The sequence below is a fragment of the Magallana gigas genome, chromosome 8 (assembly GCF_963853765.1).
Source record: "Magallana gigas chromosome 8, xbMagGiga1.1, whole genome shotgun sequence".
NCBI lineage: Eukaryota > Metazoa > Mollusca > Bivalvia > Ostreida > Ostreidae > Magallana > Magallana gigas.
In genome coordinates, this window is record NC_088860.1 from 48841411 (window position 1) to 48865715 (window position 24305).

Sequence of the window (24305 nt, forward strand, 5' to 3'; positions counted from 1 at the left end):
TTTATACCAAACAATAAACTAATTCAGTTGTCATTAAAACATGTTACAGTATACATAAAGTGCAAAATGTATGTGTTTGTTTTTCTATTTTCTTTTTTCAACAGTTTAGACACAACAACCAGTCTTCCAGAAACAACGAAACCAACACACGTTGAGATTGTCACTAGGAATTACAGTACAACAGTGTCCACTGATGCCAAAAAAACCCAAACCCTAACATATAATGACTATGTCATCTATGATGAAATATTCATGATGCCAATTCTTGCTGGAGTACTTATTCCTATCTTTATATTCTGTATGCTGTGTGTCATTTATAGGACAGGTAAGACGGTTGATTTTGGTTTCTTTTTTGTTATATCTGAACCGTATATTGAAATATAATGGTGTTATAAATATGATTATTGGTATTACAATTAATTGAAAATCAATTAATTTAAAATGTTGTTAAGTGCACAGAAATATATACATCTTAAGAGCGCACATTTTAGTGGGTAAAAAAATTCTGTGTAAAAATTATCTCTTATTTAAACTGAACTAACACAACAAAATGAGGATGAAGCGAAACAAACCACGGGTAGAGCAGACTTTACATCTGACTAAAAAACGGTCAATACATTTTCATAATTCCAGAATTCTTAAGCTTTTTGACTCTAAGGGAGAAGGCAAAAAAGCAACTGTGGCGAGCTCGGCAGAGTAGATTCAGGGATGATTAGTTATCAATAAACATCCATTTTTCTGATTACAAGGAATCGTGATTTAACCAGTTATTCTTTGAAAAAGGCCTGTAATCATGATGACTATTTGAGAACTTGATTTCATTAGTAAACTTTAAAGGCTTTAAATCATAGTTCATTCGAGTTAATATAGTTTCAGTAAGAAATGGGTATGAAATATGTGTTTTGCAGCTAAGATGATAAAGGTGTGCTTTTAGTCAGCTTAGGTAATGTTATAACAACAGTGATATAATTATCAAAACATGCCTGATCAACCACTTTGATAATTATAGTAAAAACATATACTAATACCAATTTGTCGTCTACGTTCAACAGTTGTCAACTCAATTAATTCTATATAATCGGTTTTCTGTTTAATCTATGTAATTCAAAATTGTGTTACTCCAAGACTCTTTCTTTGCTCCCTACTAAAATTATTACAGTAGCGAAGGAGAAACTTTAAGAGTAGTATACAACAATATACACCAGAAGTGGTGTGAGTCAGACATGTATACTAAAAAACTCTGAAGAAATATTAGAAACTTTGAGGTCACAAAATCTTACTAAAAATCAATAACATCAAAACATGCAATTTCTAAACGCTTTATACAATCAATCTCTATGTAAAGTTAAAATCTAAGCTTTTTAAAATCATCGAGAGTTGTTTCTTGAATAGAAAAAAAAATAGAAAAAAGATCATTACCTTGTCATCGAAAATCTTCAAAACTATTTCGTTAAAAACCATTCTGATTGCACACACAAGTACTCCAAAGTTGACATTAATAAGATGCTTACATTTATAATAGACAACATCTATGTAATTTTTAGTGGACAAGGCCTTCCAACAACCGGTCGGAATTCCCATGGGTATGAATTGTGCACTTCTTTTGACCGACTTATTGTTATATTCATATGAAGCAGAATTTATTCCAAACATGATGAAATATTCATGATGCCAATTCTTGCTGGAGTACTTATTACAATCATTGTATTCTGTATGCTGTGTATCATTTACAAGAAAGGTAAGCCAATGACTATTTCAATGGGGTTTGGTTTCTTATTGTTTTATCTGAACCGTATATTGTAAGACAATTTTGCCAAAAATATGATTACTGACATTACATTGAATTGGAAACCAATCAATTTAAAAATGTTGTTAGGTACAGAGAAATTTTCATAACTAAAGAGCACGCAATTAAGTAAATGTGGGTAGAAAAAAATGTGTAAAAATGAGGTATAAATGTACTTAAGATGGATTTTATACATACTTTCTTCCAGATTTGAAGATTTGATAGATGCGTGCATTGCAATTTGCAATTTGTCAGCATAAGAAAAAACGTTAGGGAAAGCACAGCAGGGTTTAAATTCACTTGCAGAATGAATGTAAAATTACTAAAGTTTTCCGACAATAGTAGCGGTCCGCAAGTTATAAAACAGCCTCGGGTGGGGGCAAATTATTTAAACTGAATAAACACAAAACAAACTGAAGATTTGCAGCTGATTAATGTACGATGAATACACTAGCAGAATTCAAAATTACTCAAGTTTTCCGACCAAGGGGGGGGGGAGGCAAATTATAAAACAGCCTCGAGGGTGGTGGGGGGATGGAGACGGTAAAACATTTGTTATTTAAACTGAACTAAGACAACAAAATGAGGATGAAGCAAAGCAAACCATGGGTAGAGCAGAGTTTATAGCTGATTAGGAAATGGTCAATACATTCACATAATTCCAGATTTCTTAAGTTTTTCGACTCTGCAGGAGCCCGACAGGGCAAAAAAGCAGATGTGGTGAGCTCTGCAGATTAGATTTAGGGATGATGTAATCGTAATCAGCTGTAATCCATTACAGACTAATGAGTGATTAATAATAATTCATTTTTCTGATTACAAGTAATCGTGATTGAACCAATTATTCTTAAAAGAGGCCTGTAGTCATGATGAATTATTAATTACTTTTATGATTTCATTAGTAAAATTAAAAGGCTTGAAATCATAGTTCATTAGAGATAATATGGTTTCAGTAAGAAATGGGTATGCAATATGTTTTTTGCAGCTAAAATGATAAAGGTGTGTTTTAGTCAGCTTAGTTAACGTTATAACAACAGTGAAATTATTACCAAAACATGCCTGATAATTGTAGTAAAAACATATGCTAGTACCAATTTGTAGTCTACGTTCAACAGTTGTAAACACAATTATATGTAAACGGTTTTCTGTTTAATCTCTATAATTTAAAATTATGTTATACCAAGACGCTTACTTTGCCCCCTACTAAAATTATTACATTAGCGAAGGAGAAACTTCATGAGTAGTATACAACAATATACATCAGAAGCGGTGGGAATCAGACATGGATACTAAAAAAAACTCTGAAGAAATATTTAAAACTTTGAGGTCACAAAATCTTACCAAAATCAATAACATTAAAACGTGCAACTTCTAAACGCTTTATACAACCAATCCCCATGTAAAGTTAAAATGTAGGCTTTCTGATATCATCAAGAGGTGTTTCATGAATAAAAATAGAACTTGTAGATTATTACCCTGTCATCAAAAATCTTCAAAACTATTTCGTTAAAAACCATTCTGATTGCACACACAAGTACTCCAAAGTTGACATTAATAAGATGCTTGAATTTATGATAGACAACATCTATGTAATTTTTTGAGACCATGCCTTCCAAAAACCAGTCGGAGTTCCCTTGTGTATGAATTGCGCACTTCTATTGACTGACTTTTTGTTATATTCATATGAAGCAGAATTTATTCCAAACCCCGTGAAAGAAAAAAATAAAACACTTGCTGTGGCCTCGAACTCGACATTAAATTAAATTGGTGATGTTTTATCCATTTAAAACAGTTACTTTCACTCTTATGTTAACTCAATATATCCCAGTGAGCTTGAAGTGGAGATACCATACATCCTGAGACATCTTTTTCATCTGTGTTGCTCTGCTTTGAATTTGTGTATCGCTATATGGATTTTTGAGATGGTTCAAAGTTTGCAATGGTCATTTTTCATTTAATGGACACATCAATATCTGTTCTTTTTTTGATAAAAAAAAAAGACGTTCATGGTAAACTATATGAACAACTAGATGATTTTATTTTTTCTATCGTCAACTGCAAGTTCTAAGGTCTATACAATGACCTTGTCAGCAAGTACAATGTTTCATTAAGACACATGCTGACTGACGTTATCCATACTTAGTAGATCATTATCTATACACCGGACTGGGTACGGTTTCTTCCGTTTTTCATGATCTTGACACTGAGAACATGGCGGGTGCGTCCGGTCTGTAGGTGATGTCTACTTCTCCTAGGCACCTGATGCCACCTCTACTTTTTTAGAGGTCTCTGTTGCTCTACTTTGAATTTGTGTATCGCTAAATAGATGTTTGAGATGATTGACAGCTTGCTATTATAATTTTTCATCTGATGGACACATTAATGTCCTTTCTTTTTTAAAACAATCACAAATATATTCTAAAACGCAACTCAAAAAGATGATTAGAAAAAACCCATTTCAAATGGCTATAGATGCACACATACAAAAAAGTACCAGATTGTTAATGATGATAAAATGTAATGGACAAGCTTCATGTCAATATTGATACTCATGACAAAAATATACTGTGTCTTTCATAAACATTAATTATTTAAACTAATTTAAAAAAACCTACCAAATATTGGTAATTTAATCTTAAGTAATCTCAAATAATCATGATTACAAAAAGGAAAAGTAATCTAGTGTAATTGATTACTTCTAGAATAGCATGTAATCAACTTGTAGTAGATTACTTTCAAAATCTAGAGTAATTGCAATCTAATTGATTACTTTTGAAAGGAATTGGCCCCATCCCTGGTCAGCTGTTATTCAAACTGAACTAATTCAAAAGTATGTATAAGAATAGATATATCTGACAAACTAAACATTATAATGATATATACTAATACCAAACGTTTTAATAGAATAGTTTTAAATTCGGGCTTTTAAAGGCCTTGTTGACAGCAACAAAACATGTATTTATTATTTTCTAAGCCTGGAATGGAGGAAACAGTATACACATTACGATAAACATATAATCAGCCTTTAATTAATTACAAAATAGAAAAAAAAATATAATTTTGAACAAGTACAAACATATAATAAAGGAAAAGAATGAAATATAACTATAAACAAGAACTTGTACATTTCTACATAAAAAAAATATATTTGTTTTTTTTTAAAGGAGTCGCGGGGAATGGTGGGTAAATTAAATGAGTATTTGAACATTTCAACACTTTACCATTTAATTCGATTATAAGGTCAAACCAAGTGTCTTGTGGTTTTTTTAGCAATTGCAATTGGTCTTCGTCCGTTGTCGTGCCTCGTGCGGTGTGCGTCGTGCGGTGTGCGTTGTGCGGTAAAAATTTTACATTTTGTTACTTCTTAAAAATTGCAAGGCCATTTTTTAATTTATATTCCCAAAAACATTTATAAAATTCACAGGGCAGTCCGTCTAAACCAGGGGATTTGTTTTTTTCATATTAAGCACCGCTTCTTTGCACTCGTCTAAAGTTGGTAAAGCATCACATATTAGCTTAGCTTGTTCATTAAGGGTTGGACATTTAATGTCATCAATATAATTAGAGATTTTATTGCAATCCATAGATTTCGTCGTGTACAGATTTTCGTAAAAATTGCATATTTCTTTAATAATTTCTGAGTTTGTATTGATATTTTTGTTATTAACATCTTTTAATTCTTTAATGGTATTGTTAGTTTGATTTTTCTGTTCTAGTCCTAGGAAATAGCTTGTAATTTTTTTCACCTTCATTTATCCATCTCTCTTTTGATCTTATTTGCGCGCCTTTTGCAATTTCGTTTTGTAGTTTATCAAGTTCTGATTCAAGATCACGTTTTTCTTTCATATTAATTTTTTCACTTGGTAGAATTTCTATTTCATCGATTTTCTTTTCCAAATTTTGTATTTTTGATTTTATATTGTTTGATGACTTTTTTGCGAAGTTAATTGAGAAGTCGCGTACTTTGAGTTTAAAAGTTTCCCATTTAGAAAAAGCATCTAGTGAATTGTCTAGATCTTTAAAAATATTTTTATTCCTTCTCAATACTCATCGTTACCAAGCTGTGATGTATTTAGTTTCCAGTACCCTGGGCCTCTTTTAATTTATCAATTTTTACAATTATTTTCAAAAAACGGTGATCGCTCATTCTATTTCCTTTACTATGAGTACCTGGAATGCGTTTAACTTGAATGTTTTCAACTAATTCAGAGGCTAATTTACTTGTAAATATGAAATCAATTCTGCTTGTTGGGTTGTTTTCCGAATCACACCAAGTATATCCCTCTGTATTAGAATTTTTTTGTTTCCAAATATCTACAAGATCTAAATAATTAATGATTTTTGCTAACTTTTTGTGCGATTTATCATTTTTTCTATCAAAGGAACAATTAAAATCACCACATAAATATTTATCGCTTTCTTGTAAAGAATGCAGTGTAATAAATCTTTTCATCCTTTCGAAAAAAGCCGTACGTTTTGAATCATCATTTGGTGCATATATATTTACAAACGTGAAGTTTTTATCATATATTTTTACGTTTACTAAACGTTTTCTACCATCTTCCGAACGGTGGGTATTTTGAATTACCAAATTTAGTTCTTTACGAAAAAGAATAGTGACCCCTCTGCTAAACTGAGAGTTTGAAAATGCATGCACAGATGTTCCATCCCAATAAAAATTAAGTCTGTTTTCAAATTTTTGAATAAAATGAGTTTCTTGAAGAAAAGCTATATCTACTTGTTTTTCTTTTAACCATGTGTAAATCTTATATCTTTTTTCACTAGAATTTAAACCTCTTACATTGACTGACAGTATATTTAATTCATTCATTTCTCAAAGGTTTTGTATTACTTTATGTTATATGTGTTTATATATAAATACAATAATTCAAAATATTAAAAAGAAAAAAAATACAAATAGTAATAATAATCGATACATTGACATATGTTCTTTTAGTTCATTCGTTTTTCAACTATTTTTTCTTATGTAAACTACAGTACATATAACAATAATTTTCATATGTAGTTTAAAATACAGATTAACTGACCTAGGTCTCACCCTCCGATTCCGAACTCTCGGCGTCGGGATTGCAGCCAGATGAATTACTCTTTGATGCCGCACGCAATGTTTTCAACATGTCAACGATGTTTTGTTGCTTTGCTTGTTCGCGGTTTTGTTTTTGTGCTTTTTGTGCGTTATCACTTAATTTTCTCTTGCGAACTTTTTTCGCCACTTTTTTAATGATCGTTCCCAAGGTGTTCTTACCAGGCCATTTATCTTGTTTTGTGTTGATGGTCCCTGTCCTATCCAGACCGGAGCCCCATTTGTCGTTGTAGGTGGTTTCAACGAACGTAGTAGATTGTTTAGCTGATCGTTTTTTTTCTTGAAACAAATTTACTTGCACGATTTTATTTTCGATAATTTCTTCCACCACTGCCTCCTTAGTGGCGTTCAATTGTTCGTTCGTTTTAATTTTTTTCCCGAGTCGCATAGCTTAAAGAGCGTCTTCCGCAGCTGTTATTCTACTTGCAGCATCTAAATCACCACAACGAATCGCTTTGGTGTATTGGAACGCATGTTCGGCGGATTTATGTTTGACGCCGTAGATATCCAATTCGCACGGGTAAAAATTAGACAGAACGTCTTGTGATCCGCTGAATGGAGCGATATGCCACTGGACTTCATAGTGTGGACATTCTTTCTGTCCCGGTAAATTACCAGGCTTTTGACATATTTTGCAGCAAGAATCGGTCTTACAAATTGATTTTGTATGACAGTTTGTGCATTGAAGTATGTGGTTGTTCTTTGGCTGTCCAAAGTGCAATATTTTACAACGAAGACCTGCACATGTAGTAAATTTCGGAAGACTTTCTCCAGCAGGTAGAGGCTCAATATACATGAAACGTGTACCATTGAGAATACTAGTCATTTTATTTGTAACTGGGTGACGAATCTTTTCGTACAGTATTTTGCTTGACTTTCAGTTTATTTAACATTTCATGAACGGCAGATTCGTCAACTGATAATGGTAAACCACATATTCGTATTTTAAGTGTTTGCTGAGACACTGATGTCGCTCCCGAAGAGTACGGATTTGTGTCGTAAAAAGAAGCAGAAATGTCGTTGATTTCTATGCCCTGTGTTAACAATTTGTTTCAGCTTTCCAATGCTTTCAAATAAATGCGCCACAGATTGCGGTCTAACTGTAAACAATGTAAGTCATCACCAATAACACGCATAATTGGATCTATAAGATCATAATCTGATAATCTCTTGTCTTCAGTTGTTTTAATATATGAGTTTTTCAGGTAAAGCGGTTTCAATGTACGGTCGACTGGCTGTGGGTTTTCGCTCACACTACCTGTGTTACATGTAGTACCTGTGGCCATTGTATGTTCAAGTATGCGTGACCGATTCACCCAGTTCAAAATATATAAACAAAATATGAAAATGAATAATACGATGGAAAAGCGAAATATTTTACACATCAAAGAGAAACATATATACACTTATCTATATGCGAAGTCTTCCAGTCAATAAAGGAGGTTTATCACTGGCGTAAACATCCAAAAATTGTCAAAACGATAGGAGCCCTGAGAAACACGTCCCTCAGTGTTCATATCACGTGACCGAACAGCATTAGTTCGAATGTAAACAAATGAATAAACAGATATCAGACATCAGTTCTTAATTTATGAGCACTACATTCTACTTTTATGTTTTCGTAGTAATTTTTTTTTAATTCATTTATTAATTTACGAGCATTACAGTCTACTGTCATGTTTTCGTAGTATTTTTTTTTTTATAAAATCATTTTATAAAAAATTTACTTTAATTGTAAGAATATAAACATTGTCTAACCATTTATTTAAAGAAAAAACAAAAACAAATGCAGCTAAAACCAGCTCCTTCTAAAAAACCAACAAAAAGTCCAAGAATTATCGATACAGACCTTCATATACTGAATAAGAGTGTTTTAACAACCAATGCGCTCTGTCTACAGAATTCAGGAATAACTTTATGATAAACAATTTTTGGTTTTATCGATGTAAATATCCATCCAAATCCATTTTGTTACAAGGGTTGGGTGGTCCTTTATTTTTCTCCTTTTAAGAAAAGCTCTGTATAAAGATATAGGAAAATACAATTATTCCAAAGCTTAATTATTTATGATTTCTTTTACTGAGTGATGGTTTGTAACTAATAAAATATATCTGGAAATTTAAGTCGGAACTGATATAGGTAACTCTCGATAGCTCGAAGTCCATGGTACCGAGGAAAAAGTTCGAGATTTTAAGAGTTCGAGATTTTAAGTGTTCGGAATTTTCCGGGTTGACCGACGGGTTTTAAATTTTGGTCTTACCGAATGTTATGTTTAGGCCATTTATTGTGATCGGCTTCGGCCGATCACTGTTGCGTCCATATGAGACATCTGGCAAATGCTTCCATGTGCGCACACCGCTTCCGCTTCCATAAGTAGTTCTTATAAAAACCTGAAGTTTGGTTAAGTATTTATATAACATTGACTCAGTTTTATTTTAATTCATTTACCTTAAGCGATGCAAACATACATATAATACAGTTCGACCTGTTAATTCAAGAATGCACATTTCCACGCGTAAGAATTTCGATCGAAAGATTCATTCAGTAATGCAGTTGACCTCGATGAACTGACCTCGATCATAAAAAGATGCTCCATGAACTGACCTCGATCTATTGATGTTGCATAATAGTAGCTAGGAAGACGGCTTGATTTATAAACAAGTTTACGTTATAATGCGACCTCAATAGCAAGTTATGATGGCATTCAATGCTTTTCAGTCGCAATAAATTATTTCAATACAACTTTTTCTTTGTATACGTGTTAATGTTCTTTGAAGAGCCCTACTTAGTATTCTAAATAAGAAGAATTTTGTTGACGGTTTATAATGATGAAATTATGGGGTACAGATTCAAAATATTCTATATTTTGTAAAAATACAGTACTTTTTTAATTATTTTACATCAAACTGATCATGTTGATTGCTTCTATAGTCTGTCCCAAGTTATTTGTTTTCAAATCTTTGATGGTTTTTAATAAAAATACGCATACCTGTGAAAGAAATACAATTGAAATCGATGAAAGGGAATATATCCAAGATATCTTCATTGAAAAATTATCCCTTTTCACTCATAAAATTTCACAGGAACGAAAACAATTTTCTTATGGAGATTTATAATGGGGAATGTTTACATCTTTTCTCCATTTGGAATACACTCGGAATACATCGTGCAATTTTTAACGTTATCATCCGGGCTTATTAATGGCTGATGCAATGCAAAATCTCCGTAGACTTTCAATTTTTGGATGTGTATTGAAACCTGAAGCGGTATAGGGGGCGTTTCAAAACAGATAATCTGGACATTTTTCAGATAAGTGGATGAACGTAGTTCAAGCACAAAGGTATTTACTATTATTGAAATATCAAGCAAAAAGTGGTGGAAGCAAAAACTCGGGACAAAGTATAGCTATCAAAATATCATTATTGCCGATTATTCCTTTATAAGGAATACTTGTTTACTGCTTACCTTACGCACGTGCTTAAACAACGTTTTCTTCAGTAAACTATACAGAACTAGTTTTTTTTATTTAATACAAACTACTACTGAATAAATTCATAATACTAGTAACTCTTCATTTTATGCATCATATTAAGACCAGATTGCTCAGTATTACTGTATTGCGAGACGATCGACATGTCATAAATATGATAACTGAGAATCACCCATTGTTCCCACTGTACGGGTTCTTCTCTATCTGTAAGAACTTGTTCAGCAATAATCATTATAATGACAATGATGCTGATAAGCAGTTTTGTAATTTTAAAATTTGACCATGGCTAAATATTATCGTTTCTCAATTAATTTCTCATTTTGATTGCGTCTCCAAATTATCGTAAAACGGTTAGTGTTTATAGAATAGATATCGGTATGATATTATCGTAAAACGGTTAGTGTTGATTATAGAATAAATATCGGTATGGCCAAACATGAAACAATTATCACCTTGAAGGACAAGTGTCCCCTTAATAAACAACCCATGACACGGGTCCCCCGTCTAACACCTATAGCCATTTAAATGATTAAGTACATGTAGGTGTTAATTAGGTATAGCACGTGGAGATACACAGCGACTTAGAGGTATCCAAGTAAGAAACTATAGATTATGAAAAACGGGACTGCAGTTTGACTTCGATGGATTAATGGATTCGAGAGATTAAGAGTTTGAGAAATCAAGAGTAAATTTGCTTAGTTATATAGGAAAAAAATCGGGACCCTGGTCTCACTTCGAGCGATCAAGAACTTCAAGCGATCAAAGTTCGAGCCATCAAGAGTTAACTGTAGTTAAAACATTTCTGTTACATCATCTTTTGTTATGCCCGGTCCAATAAATCTCTTATTGTCTTCCACCCCGTCCAATAAGTCACCTTTAGCTGTCCAATAAGTTTCAACTTATTGGACGGCTACAGGTAAATTTAAGAAACAAAGAAATAATGACACAAGGTTTGCGTGAATAGGTTTAATTCAATCCTCAAAAGTTATGAGAAACACAGAAATTCACCATGAGCGTAAGCACAATAAATTTACGAGCATTCCGAATTGAATTTCACATTTATGGTAACATGTGCGTCTTTTTGAACGCATACGGATAATTCTGGACATTTTCATGTATGCGACACTGAGGGTTGACCGGAATCTCTTGGTTTCTTGGTTGGTGGGCTTCCTAATTTTTGTCCTTGTACAATGTCGCTCACGCGCTTTTTTTGGTCCTCCGATGTTCGTTTATAATTTCTCACTGACACTGATCTGTAACCGGTTTTCTCAGCGATTAATTGCTCATCCACACCTGCCAAATACAGCCGAGTAGCGGCCGTGGCACGCAAGGAATGGTTAGAGAAAAAACCTTCAAATCCCGCCATCTCGCACAACTTGGCGACGGTTTGTTGAAGCGGATGGACACCGACTGGAGCATCGTCATACCATTTGTCTGGACTGGAAAATTTGCTCGGGCGCAAATAAAAGGCCGACGACTCTCCGTTATTGGGTCTGCAAAAAGAAATGGTTGAAGCTACGTTATTATGTGTTGTCTAATTATATTAAAGTCAAGGGAACAATGTTTGCGTTATTTCAAATGTATAGAATAGTGTATTAATTAAAGATTACCTGAGGCTGATATACTTTTCGTACAGGGATACAATACATATCTCAGGGTATGTCGGGTTTTCATAAGCACTAACAATTTTTGGAGCCGTTTTTCGACTTTTCAATTCTCCATTTACACATTTGGAAATGTCTTCTCTGTACTGCAGGTATCGCCTTCCGTCTACACAAGAATTTTCAACATCAATTGAGAATGTTCTCCAATGCGCAGATTCCTGTGTTCTTGGCCAGCTCGCAAAGCAAAATTTAGTCAAACCAAATAAACCATCGTATCAAGAAGTTGCTGTGCGTTTGCGCTACCAAGAATATTCCTTTCCCAAAGTATGTTTTCTTGTTCGTCTGTGATAACGAGAGCCTGTTTTTTGTTGATCCCTAAACCAAGTTTGGACAGCTCTTTCATTTTTGCGTCTAGAACAACCCGAAGGTCGGAGAAATCGGCGTCATCAAGAAGGGAAATGAATTTGGCATTTGTGCGTAAATGGTGTTGTATTGAAACAATTATTTCATAAAGCGTATTTGGTTTGTAACTGTACCTTTCAATGTTTTCAACTCAGTAACAAATGAAGACAGTCGCCCATTAAGTTCTTTGTTTGTCATTTCCAAGACCGGTTTTTGTATTCTTCTTTCAGCTTGCCATGACTCAAAGAGCCGCATAGCCCATTTAGCTTTATTTCTTGTATTGACCGGAATTGCACTTTCCTTGATATTCTTTAATTCCACATCAGACAAAGGGGCCAAAAATCTAGGATTTTTCTGCTCACCTGACTCGGCTGTATTTGTCTCAGCATCTTGTGAAGCTTTCACGAGCATTTCGTCAGAGTCGTCAAAATCTGATATATCCGAGTATTCTCTGGACTTCACTGTCAAAAAAATTAAATCAAAATTCCCATTTTCTTGGTTTTCTTTCTCTCCTGTAATGATTTCGTCTAGTATATCGTTAGAATCGCTCTCGTTTTGTTCACAAAATGAACTCTGTGTTACGAACTCGTAGTCCGACATGCTTACTATCTGACTGGTCGCTAAATGAATGGTTCGAATTTTTACTCACAAACAACGCATGCTAAGAGACCAGTATTTATTGAAATGCAACTCTCTAAGGCCAAGCAAGTGGATCTATATGTTTTATATCTATAACAAAAGAAATTCCATTTCAACTCTATGTACATTTTGCACGATAAACAAAAAACAACACACAATACGCGAACATATTGGGCAGTGCCAGGTAAGGTCAGTGAGGCATAACATTTGAACGGATTCGAATACAGTGAAATGTTTTAAGTAAGTTATTAGCCTCAAACTGCCAATTATGTTAGATATTAGACGATCCTCGGCGCTTCGCGCCTCGGACCGTCTAATATCTAACACAATAGACAGTTTTCGGCTTATAACCATTACTTAAGTTATTGAGTACCGAGCCTCTTTAACACTTATCGATTGTTTGAAAGTTGCTTGAATTAAAAATTGCTGATAGAATTCACGTTTTGTATTGTTTTGATGTATCATACCATTATCCTTGCAAATTGCATAAAAAAGAAAAAAATATTTTTTGAGATATGAATGAATATATATTTGATGGGGAATATATAATATTCTTGATGACGTTCAAATGAAATTGCGATGTTTTGCCTCTGCAATATTTTTCCTCTTTTTCATACGTTTACTTTTATTTTTTTGGTGGAAATTCTGAGGTTATATGGTTGTATTTTTAAGTCACGTGAGTAAACTCAGGTGACCTATTGCTATCCGTTTTCGTCCGTCGTCGTGCGTTAACAAATTCACATTTTTAACTTCTTCTTAAACACTACAAAGCTGATTGTTACTATTTTTGGTTAGCCAAGGGTTTTCGGTCCACTTTGCTCCCCATAAACCCTTGGCGGATTTCGTTGCGAAAACTCGGTGACGAGCTCCGTTTTATGATTGGCTGCAGCTGCGAGTAGCTGATCCAATCGCAGTGCTTGTAAATATAAACTTTAAAAGAAAACACATGTGTGATCTTTGGTAAATCACTCGGTGCTTTTAACAAATTGAGACACAAGTTCTCGAGTACAGTGCCTCGCCAACGATGGTCTAACCAGATCGCTTAAAAAACCTATATATTTTACTGGGATTGAACATAGTTCTACAAACTTGTCAAGGCTCGCGTGATAGCATGGGAAGCCGAACATGGCGAGTGTAGAAGCTGTCCATCCCGTTAGTATATACGTTCCTGCTTATGGTTATTGTTTTTAAAGGTTTAATGAGATTTATTTTATTTAATTTCTTTGGTTCACAATATTTACGACAACGATACCTGGTTTTATGACATGAAAGCTTTGATGTAAATCGCGACTTTTTCACTCCCGGTACAGGGTCCTTACAAAACACTATGAATAAAACATCCTGTGCTTTCCCTAGGTTATAACTTAATTCGTATTTAATAGCATCGTTAATTATGTTCCGATATTCGGTAGTCAACATGTTTTCAAGTTGTATTAAAGCCGTAGTGTGTATATCATAGGCGTCGGAACCGGGGGGGGGGGCTAGGGGGGGCTTAGCCCCCCCCCCCACTTTTTTTGCAAATTTATACCTTACCATTATAAACATAGTATGATAGAGGGTTCAGCCCCCCCCCCCACTTTTTCTCGCAGGAAAGATTATTGTATGTAAATTTACCTTGAAAGATTGAATAGTTGGATTCAGAAGCATACTAGCCCCCCCCCCCCCCCGCACGGATTAGGATTTCCATGATTTTTGGAATTACTTTTTTCTCAATATTTCTGAGGATTAGTCTAGCCCCCCCCCCCCCCCCCCCTACTTTCAATTTGCTTCCGACGCCAGTGTATATAACCCGTTGTTTAATTCGATTAAAATGTAAATATGCAAGGGGCGCTACTCAAGTTGCTCGCTAGATAGCGCCACCACATCACCGAGTTTTCGCAATGAAATCCGCCAAGGGTTTATGGGGAGCAAAGTGGACCGAAAACCCTTGGCTAGCGAAGATGTGGCCCTTTGACTTCGACAAATTCTAGTTATTTGCAGTTTCCTCTTATTTTCTTTCCTGAGGATGAACATATTGGAATGAAATTTAGTTTACAGGTTTATTATGGAAATATCTAGGTCAACTTTGTTATTGGGTATGATCAAGCAATTTTCGACAGAGTTATGGCCCTTTGACTTCGAAAAATTCTAGTTATTTGCAGTTTCCTCTAATTTTCTTTGCAAAGGATGAACATAATGGAAAGAAATTTGGTATACAGGTTTATCATAATGATATCTAGGTTAACTTTGATATTGGGTACGATCAAGCAATTTTCGACAGAGTTATGGCCTTTGACGTAGAACAATTCCAGTTATTTTCAGTTTCCGCTCATTTTCTTTGCAGAGGATAACCATATTGAAATGAAATTTGGTATACAGGTTTATCTAAATAATATCTAGGTCAAGTTCGATGTTGGGTTTGATAGATCAATTTCCGACAGAGTTATGCCCTTTGGGCTTAAAACAATTCAAAATATTTCCAGTTTACGGTGATTTTCTTTGTGGATGTTTCCAAGGGAGGGGGCATACGTGTTTCACAAACATTTTTTGTTTATTATAGGTTTCTTTTAAAAAAGTTTCAGGTAGGGAGATGGTTGTCATTACACATTTCTAATTTTTCTACTCCAGAATGAAACCTAATCAAATGCATATATGAGATTCCTCGACAAGTTTGGGTATGGGTTAAATGCTACTCATGTGACTCTTAACGCCAATTGGCCTCTTGTAGTTTTTAAGGTGTATCGGTAAGCTGTTCATAGTTATCATGTGATAATGAAACAGGGTTGCTGTAATGCGCTACCCAAATTTCTTGCTTTGAAACTGAACAAAGAAATCTCCCAATTTTTTGTCTAACTTTATGCAATATTTTAAATGTATGTTTTTTTTTAGTTTTTTGTTTGTTTCAATTTTATAGTTTAAATAGGACGTTAAAGAAGGGTTTAATGTTTCCTTATCTAACCTGCGTTGTAGTTTGCTATGAAAATATTAGATATAGCATTTTTTTTTTAGAAATGGCATTTTTAAATCCTTTGTTCTAGCAATAAAACTGCCATCAAATATGTTTGGGGTATTTATATAAAGAAAAATAACACGCATTTCTCTTTTGTATTCAGAATACCATATCTGCCAGAGAAAAGGCGATTTAGAAAGTCATATAGAGGAGGAGGGTATATCATTTTTTCCAGCGACTGACCTGAATAAAATACACATGAAGAGGAATAAAGGTACTAGTATGCACTACGAAAGCCAAGATGGCTCATTATAGATTTGAGATTCAAAATTCGAGATGTAAAAGACACCTGATTTTTAGTTCATTATATTGATTTTCTCATCAAATCATTATTATGAAAACCATTTTACAGCTAAACGAACGTGACATAAGGCTTAAAGTTTCTAAATTTCTATGATTTTGTTCGGGATTAGTTTAATTACATTTACATTTTAGATCTGTTCGAATTTGAAATCTTCCAATTTCCTTGAATCTCACTAGTTCGTTACAATTTCTTTTTGAAATATGATTGCAAAATACTTTTTTAATGTTAACGATAACTGATTCATAGGTTTAAAAGTCAATGGCAATGCTTGATTTCCTTTTTGATAACTTTTTTTCTCCAAAATATTACCAAGCTCACAGAAATATGTATGAAAACTGTTTTAGAATATTCTTAAAAAGAAATGCAATGCTACACACTAAGTTATTTTACTATGTAAGCATCTTCATATCCTCATATAAAGGTCACAGTGATCTTTTGCTTTTTATAAATATTTATAGTTTATTTTGAACTGATATTTCGTTAATATGAGGATGAGAAGATTAATCAGTTGATACATCTTAGATCCTAGGTTATAATGTCCTAAAGATGAGGCTTCCTTAAATGTATTGTATAATGTATAGTTAAATCTTGAAATAAATGAGTTTTATAATATTTTCAAAGAGTTTCATAATAAAACATCTCGAATACGAATGATACAAGAACTAGTATCCAGGTAAGCAATGTGGCCCATGGGCCTCTTGTTTGTTTAATATTTCGTCCTAATTAAATCCGTCCTGCTATAATTTAAGGAATAGTGTATGTACATACATATATGTGATTACATCTTTGGATAGTTACTGCAGTGTACCTACATTGTACATGTTTGTTTTAATGTAATTTTGACACGGTTTTGGGGGACTAGAAATATATGCACACATACATTATTTTAAAGATTAAAAAAAAATGATATATGTATGTTTATACACATTCTATCGTTTTCTGTTAGTAAAATGAAGTAAACGTACTCTTTCGTGCGGAAGGTTTTTAGCTCACCTGAGCTAAAAGCTCAAGTGAGCTATTCTGATTACATTCTGTCCGTCGTCCGTCTGTCCGTATGTCTGTCTGTCCGTCTGTAATTTTTTTACAGTTTGAATTTCTTCTCTAAAACCGTTTGGCCAATTTCAACCAAATTTGGCACAAAGTATTCGTATGGGATGGCAAATATAAATTGCAGAAATAAAAAAACGATTTTAATTCAAAGCGGGGGAAACCTCAAAACTGTACAAAATAGGGGTGCTATTTTAAAGATCTTCTCAAGAACTACTGAGTCAAATTCAACGTTATTTAGCGTAAATAATCCTTAGGAAAATATAGATTGCCAAAATTATTGACAAATTCATTCTGTTTAAAATCTGCGTTATTACGATAATAAGATAATACAAATGAATGATTCAATTACTTCATAACTTCGCGTTCGGTGTTCCATACGTCTTAAAGGAGGTTTTCTTTAAAGCACCCATGTTTGTGGGCGATATAACAAATATTGTGCAACTGTTCGCATGCAAAGGGAATCTATAAACAATGGAAGATACATTGATGCCGATTTTGTGAAGTAAATTGATATTAAATATTTAAATGCCTTGACAATTTTATTTTAAATTTGACGGTGGTGTAATGTTAGCTTGTTTTGATTTTCGTTTTATTAAAGTCTTCCGTTTCCCACGGAAGACCTGATGGTTTCGTACTGTTTCTAATTATTATTATTAAGATCTTCTGTTTCCAACGGAAGACCTTATGGTTTTCGTACAGTTTCTTATTAAGGTCTTTCGTTTCCAACGGAAGACCTTATTGTTATTGCTTTGTTTCTTTTTCCCTTTAATTATTTTTTTTCTTACGCTTTTTTGTACAAGCGATTTCTTGAAAACGACTTGACCGATTTTCGTAAAAATTTCAGATCTTGTAGATATTGATAAAAACCTTATATATATATATTTTTTTTATTTTAATGATGTCATTTCCGTTTGGGAAATATTGACGTTTTAGCGATTTTTAGAGGGTCAGTTTGTCCTGCTATCTCCTCCTAAACGAAAAAGATATTGAATTTAAATTTTCAGGGATTGTAGACAAAAGATTGTAGATGTGTTTAAAAGGCATTTATGGTTGTCTGGCTTTGAAGGCATTTATGGTTGTCTGGCTTTGAAGGCGTTGAAGCTCGCCTGGACCCGAAAATCGAGTTTAATAAAACGACGTGATTTTGAATGGTTATCGTTCTCTATCTCCTTTCCTGAAAATATTTTAATATAACACATAGAGAAAATAAAATTTGTATTTACAAGAGCTTTCGTTATATATCAAGAAAAAGGGGCTGGCCCCTCAAATTAGGGGCCATAAGGGCTGTAAAGTCTTTCTTCCATAGCACTTTACTGAAAAATGTTTTGCAATATATTTAAGAAGCAAAAATGTTTATATTTCACTTATAAAACTATACATTATAAAATGTGTATCATGCGTTACGCAATAAGGGGTTTTAAGGGGGCGGAAGTCCAAAACTTCGATCGAATATATCTCAAAAAGGACAAATATTTTGAAAAGCAATATAGAATAAAAGATGCTTAGAATGACGTTTTAAACAATATTCAATTATAAAAGTTTCGTTATTTGGCCCCAATAAGGAGATAAGGGGTCGGCCCCTAAAACGTCCTCTCCCAGATAGCTCTTAAATGGCAAAGAATTTCTAAACACTTGTTGAACAAAATATGTTAAATATCAAAAGACCTTTCATATGATGCCAAGAAAAAGGGACTGACCGTTCAGTTGAGGAGTAAAAAGGGCTCTAAAGTCTTTCTTTCATAGCACTTTACTGAAAAATATTTTGTAATATGTTTAAGAAGCAGTAATATTCATCTTTCACTAATAAAACTATACATTATAACATTTTTATTATGCGTTACGTAATTAAGGGTTTTAAGGGGCCAGAAGTCCAAAACTTCGATCGAATATATCTCAAAAAGGACAAATATTTTGAAAAGCAATATAGAATAAAAGATGCTTAGAATGATGTTTTAAACAATATTCAATCATAAAAGAATCGTTATCTGGCCCCAATAAGGAGATTAGGGGTCGGCCCCTTTAACGTCGAATCCCAGATAGCTAAAAAAAACGGCAAAGAATTTCTAAACACTTGTTAAACAAAATATATTTTATATCAAAAGAACTTTCGTATGATGCCAAGAAAAATAGCCTGGCGCTTCAATTTAGGGACCAAAAGGGCTCTAAAGTCTTTCTTCCATAGCACTTTACTGAGTAATATTTTGTAATATGTTTAAGAAGCAGAAATGTTCATCTTTCACTAATAAAACTATACATTATATTTTTTATTATGCGTTACGTAATAAGGGGTGTCAAGGGGCCAGAAGTCCAAAACTTCGATCGAATATATCTCAAAAAGGACAAATATTTTGAAAAGCAATATAGTATAAAAGATGCTTAAAATGATGTTTTAAACAATATTCAATCATACAAGAATCGTTATCTGGCCCTAATAAGGAGATTAGGGGTCGGCCCCTTTTGATAGCTCAAAAACGGCAAAGAATTTCTAAACACTTGTTGAACAAAATATGTTTAATATCAAAAGAACTTTCGTATGATGCCAAGAAAAATGGGCTGGCGCTTCAATTTAGGGACCAAAAGGGCTCTTAAGGTTTGTTTTTTTCCATAGCACTTTACTGAATTTATTTTGTTATATGTTTAGGAAGCGATAATGTTCATCTCACATTTATTTAACAATATTATAATTATTTTATCATCTGTTCCGTATTAACGAGTTTTAAGGGGCCAGAAGTACAAAACTTTGATAACATACTTCAAACAGAACAAATATTTTAAAAAGCATTATTTTGAAAATCAATATCGAAAAAATATGCTGAGAATGATGTTCCCAACAAAATTCAACCATCATTTTTTTTTGTTGCCCCGATAAGGAGATAAAGGGTCAAATATCAAAGTCAAGGTCATATAACCTTCAAAAATCGCACGGAAGACCTCCTCGTTGCTCGCAACGTGATCGTGTCAAGTTATTACTTTTTTTCCACAAATTTTGTGCACGCGATTTCTTGAAAACTATCCAACCGATTTACACAATTTCTTCACAGATGATAGGAAGTGATATGAATTTATTTTGCTTTTAATATTTTTGCCGTCGTAACTTCCGGTACCGATTCATTGCTGATTTTGTCACTTTTTCGACCCATTTTGTGCACGCTTCATCTCGTAAACTATCAGAGATATGAATATGAAATGTTAAGGATAGGTACATGTAGACCAAAGTCTGCAGTTGTGACTATAGTTTTTGTTTTACGCCATTGGCGCCGTTCTTAAGAGCTTACTATGACTCGAAAATTGGGTACGAATTTTGTTCCCTTTCTTTTCACACACGATTTCTCAGATATGGCTCGATAGATTTTCTTGAAATTTTAGGAGTGATTGAAATAAATTATATCTCAAGTATCCAATTTTTAATTTTTTCAAAGTTCATTTCCTGTCGTCCGTTTCCTGTCCCGCAACAAAAAGCTTGTGACATTGAGATCTCAAAAATGATAAGGACGTTGTAGGATTATAGAACTAAAGCAGTAGATGTCTTTAAACTTTTTTGTTTTGTTTGTCATAACTTCCGGTTGTCACCGGAAGCACTTCATTTTTTTTTTAGATTTTGCATTTAATTTGTTTCATATAGAATTGAAATATAAGTAATAATCCTTACATATGTCATGTTTCCGATGTTAAATGAAAAACAAAAAATTCTACTTCCGGTGAGATTTCTCAAAGATCTCAGAAAGCGTTTTTTAAATAAATGTTTTACCCACGAAATCTCAGAAAGTCAAGTGATCAATACACGAAACTTATATAGATAAAAGACATTCGATAGAAAATGCGTGTAATCGCTTTCATTTTGTCAACCGTCACTTCCGGTCCTCACCGGAAGAGTTAAAACAAATCAAGCTGTTTGAAAGTTAAACTGTTTTTCTTTGACAATTTTAGTTCAATTAATAAACAATAAAGTACAAGTATCTAATGTTCAAGAAATACTAAGTTTTTATTTTCGCTGAACATTTCCGTTTGTCCGTTTCCTGTGAAGAGACAAAAAAAACAATGACTCCACGAAATCTCAAAAACAGTGATGACTTGAAAACCAAACTTTGTGGGATGATAGCCCTAAGTATGTATCTATGTTTACATTATTTTGTTTGAATCGTTTTCACTTCCGGTCGTTACCGAAAACACTTATTTTTTTTTTTCACATGGACTGAATACCGGTATATCATTACACGATCTAATATACATGTATGTTATATAAGCAAACATATCCTTAAAATCTTATATATGTTAAATAAGCAAACATATTCTACTTCCGGTGAGTTATATCAAATATCTTAGGTACCTATCCTTTTTACAAATGTGATACCCACGAGATTTTAGTCATTGTAAGTGATTGAGATACGAACATTTATGAATGATAGACAATTGATTGAAGAATTGTTAAACGGGTTTCTTTTGTTATCCGTCACTTCCGGTACTCACGAGAAGAGTTCATACAGTTCATGTTTTTAACCAGTTTCACTGATTGTCTTTGGTGTTTCAGTGATGTACACGAGGCAAATGTATAAAGAAAAACTAGCTTTTATTTTCATTATTCACTTCCGTTCGTCCGGTCTTAAAACAAAAATCCTAGTTTCACCAGGATCTCAGATTTGGCAGAGAGTATCGATATTTCATTGTATCACATAAAACAAAATCGGACGGAGGACCTTCTCATTACTCGTAACGAGATCTAGTTATTATCATTTTTTCCACAAATTTTGTGACCATTTTTCACAGATGATAGCTAGTGGTCATAATTCTAACAGTTTTTTGAAATTTTGAAATCGTCACTTCCGGTTCCGATTTACGGCCGATTTTGTCAGTTTTTTACGACCAACTTTGTGCAGACATAAACTCAGAGACTATCAGAGATATAAATATGATATTTTCAGGAAAGGTAGACCATAGTTTGAAGATGTGCAGAACATAGTTTTTTGGCGCCAGTGGCGCCATTTCTTTGAGCTCGCCTAGGCTCGAAAATTAGGTATGAATTTCGAGTCAAAATTTTCATACATTTTGATCTGTATCTTTTTAAACAGCTGATATTCTGTTAAGACATATATTACAAAGTAGTAGATAATCAAAAGTTATTTCCAACAAATTCACGAAAACGGGGCTGGCCCCTAAAATTAGGGGCCAAGACACTCGTAAACTATACTACAAATACCTTTAAAAAGATTTTGTAATACATTATAGAAGCAAAGTTGTTGATCGTAACAATATCTATCAGGTAAAATCATTGCCACGCCCATTTATTACGTAATTAGGGATTTTTAGGGGCCAAAGTACTTAAACTTTGACGCAATATATCTAGAAAAGGAGACATATTTTGTTAAGCATTATAGAAGAGAAAATGTTTGCATTGATGAGTCTAATCGATTCCATTAATCAAAACACCAATGTCTGTCCCCATGAAGGATCTAGTGAAGGTATTCCGTTTCCAACGGAAGACCTTATAGTTTTCGTACTGTTTCTTATTAAGGTCTTCCGTTTCGAACGGAAGACCTTATTGTTTTCGTACTGTATATTAATTTTATTTTTTTTCCAAATTTTGTGCACGCGATTTTTCGAAAACTGTTTGACTGATTTCAACCATTTTTTTCACAGATAATGGAACATTGTTTGAATTTTATATGTGTTTGAAATTTTTGTTGTCGTCACTTCCGGTCCGGATTTACGGGTGATTTTGTAATTTTTATACGACCAAGTTTGTGCACGCATAAACTCAGAGACTGTCAAAGATATAATAATGAAATTTTCAGGATACCTAGACTACAGTTTGAAGTTGTGCCTATTGTTTTTGTTTAACGCCAGTAGTGCCATTTCTTAGAGCTAGTCTAACTCCGAAAATTGGGTACTAATTTTTATTGTTTTCTTTTCCACAAATTTTGTGCACGCGATTTCTCAAAAACTATTGGACTGATTTCAACCATTTCTTCACAGCGATGAAATGTAATCTGAATTTTATATGTTTTTGAAATTTTTGTTGTCGTTACTTCCGGTACCGATTTATCGGCAATTTTGTACATTTTTACGACCTATTTTGTGCAGAATTGATCTCAGAAACTATCAGAAATATGACTATGAAACATTAAGGATAGGTAGGATAGGTAGTCTATAGTTTAAAGCCATGCATTATGATGCTTTACACAGTAGTGCAATTTCTTTGAGCTCGCCTGGGCACGAAAATTGGGTACGAATTTTGATTCAAATTTTTAAAACGTTTTCAGACATATATAACAAAAGTGGTAGAGAATCAAACGTTCTTTCCACTAAAATCAAGAAAAAGAGGCTGGCCCCTTTATTTAGGGGCCAAGACACTCGTAAACTATTCTACAAATAACTTAAAAACGAAAAAGATTTTGTAATGTATCATTGAAGCAAAGTTGTTGATAGTTACAATATCTATCAGAAAAAATCTATGCCACGCCCATTTATTACGTAAAAAGGATTTTGAGGGGCCAAAGGGCTGAAACTTTGACGCAATATATCTAGAGAAGAAGACATATTTTGTTAAGCAATATAGAGGAGAGAATATCTGTATTGATGATTCTCATCGATTCCATTAATCAAAACAATATTGTCTGTCCCCATTAAGGATCTAGAGGGCTTGCCCCTAAAATATTTAACCATTTGTTTCTAAAAAATATGAATAACAATTCTAGATAGGTGTAAGAACAAAAAATGTTATTATCCTTGAGACCTTTCGAAAAAACCCAAGAAAAGGGGCTGGCCCCTTTATTTAGGGGCCAAGCCTCTGGTAAACTCTATTACATATAACTTAAAAATGATACAGATTTTGTAATACATTATAGAAGCAAAAATGTTGATTGTTACAATATCTATCAGAAAAAATCTATGCCACGCCCATTAAATACGTAATAAGGGATTTTTAGGGGCTAAATGACTG

The 24305-nt window shown here is 33.5% G+C and overlaps 2 protein-coding genes across 2 annotated transcripts in view; both read left to right on the forward strand.

Moving 5' to 3' along the window:
- Positions 1-24305, forward strand: part of LOC105340291 (uncharacterized) — a 754579-nt gene that overhangs the window by 205255 nt on the left and 525019 nt on the right. The gene's annotated exons all lie outside the window — the stretch shown is intronic.
- LOC105328615 (uncharacterized) overlaps positions 1-24305 on the forward strand; it is a 111277-nt gene that overhangs the window by 45571 nt on the left and 41401 nt on the right. The window contains exons 5-6 of the mRNA XM_066069394.1: positions 105-325; positions 16118-16228. Of these exons, the coding sequence (XP_065925466.1) occupies positions 105-325; positions 16118-16228 (332 nt within the window). The remainder of the gene's footprint in view (positions 1-104; positions 326-16117; positions 16229-24305) is intronic.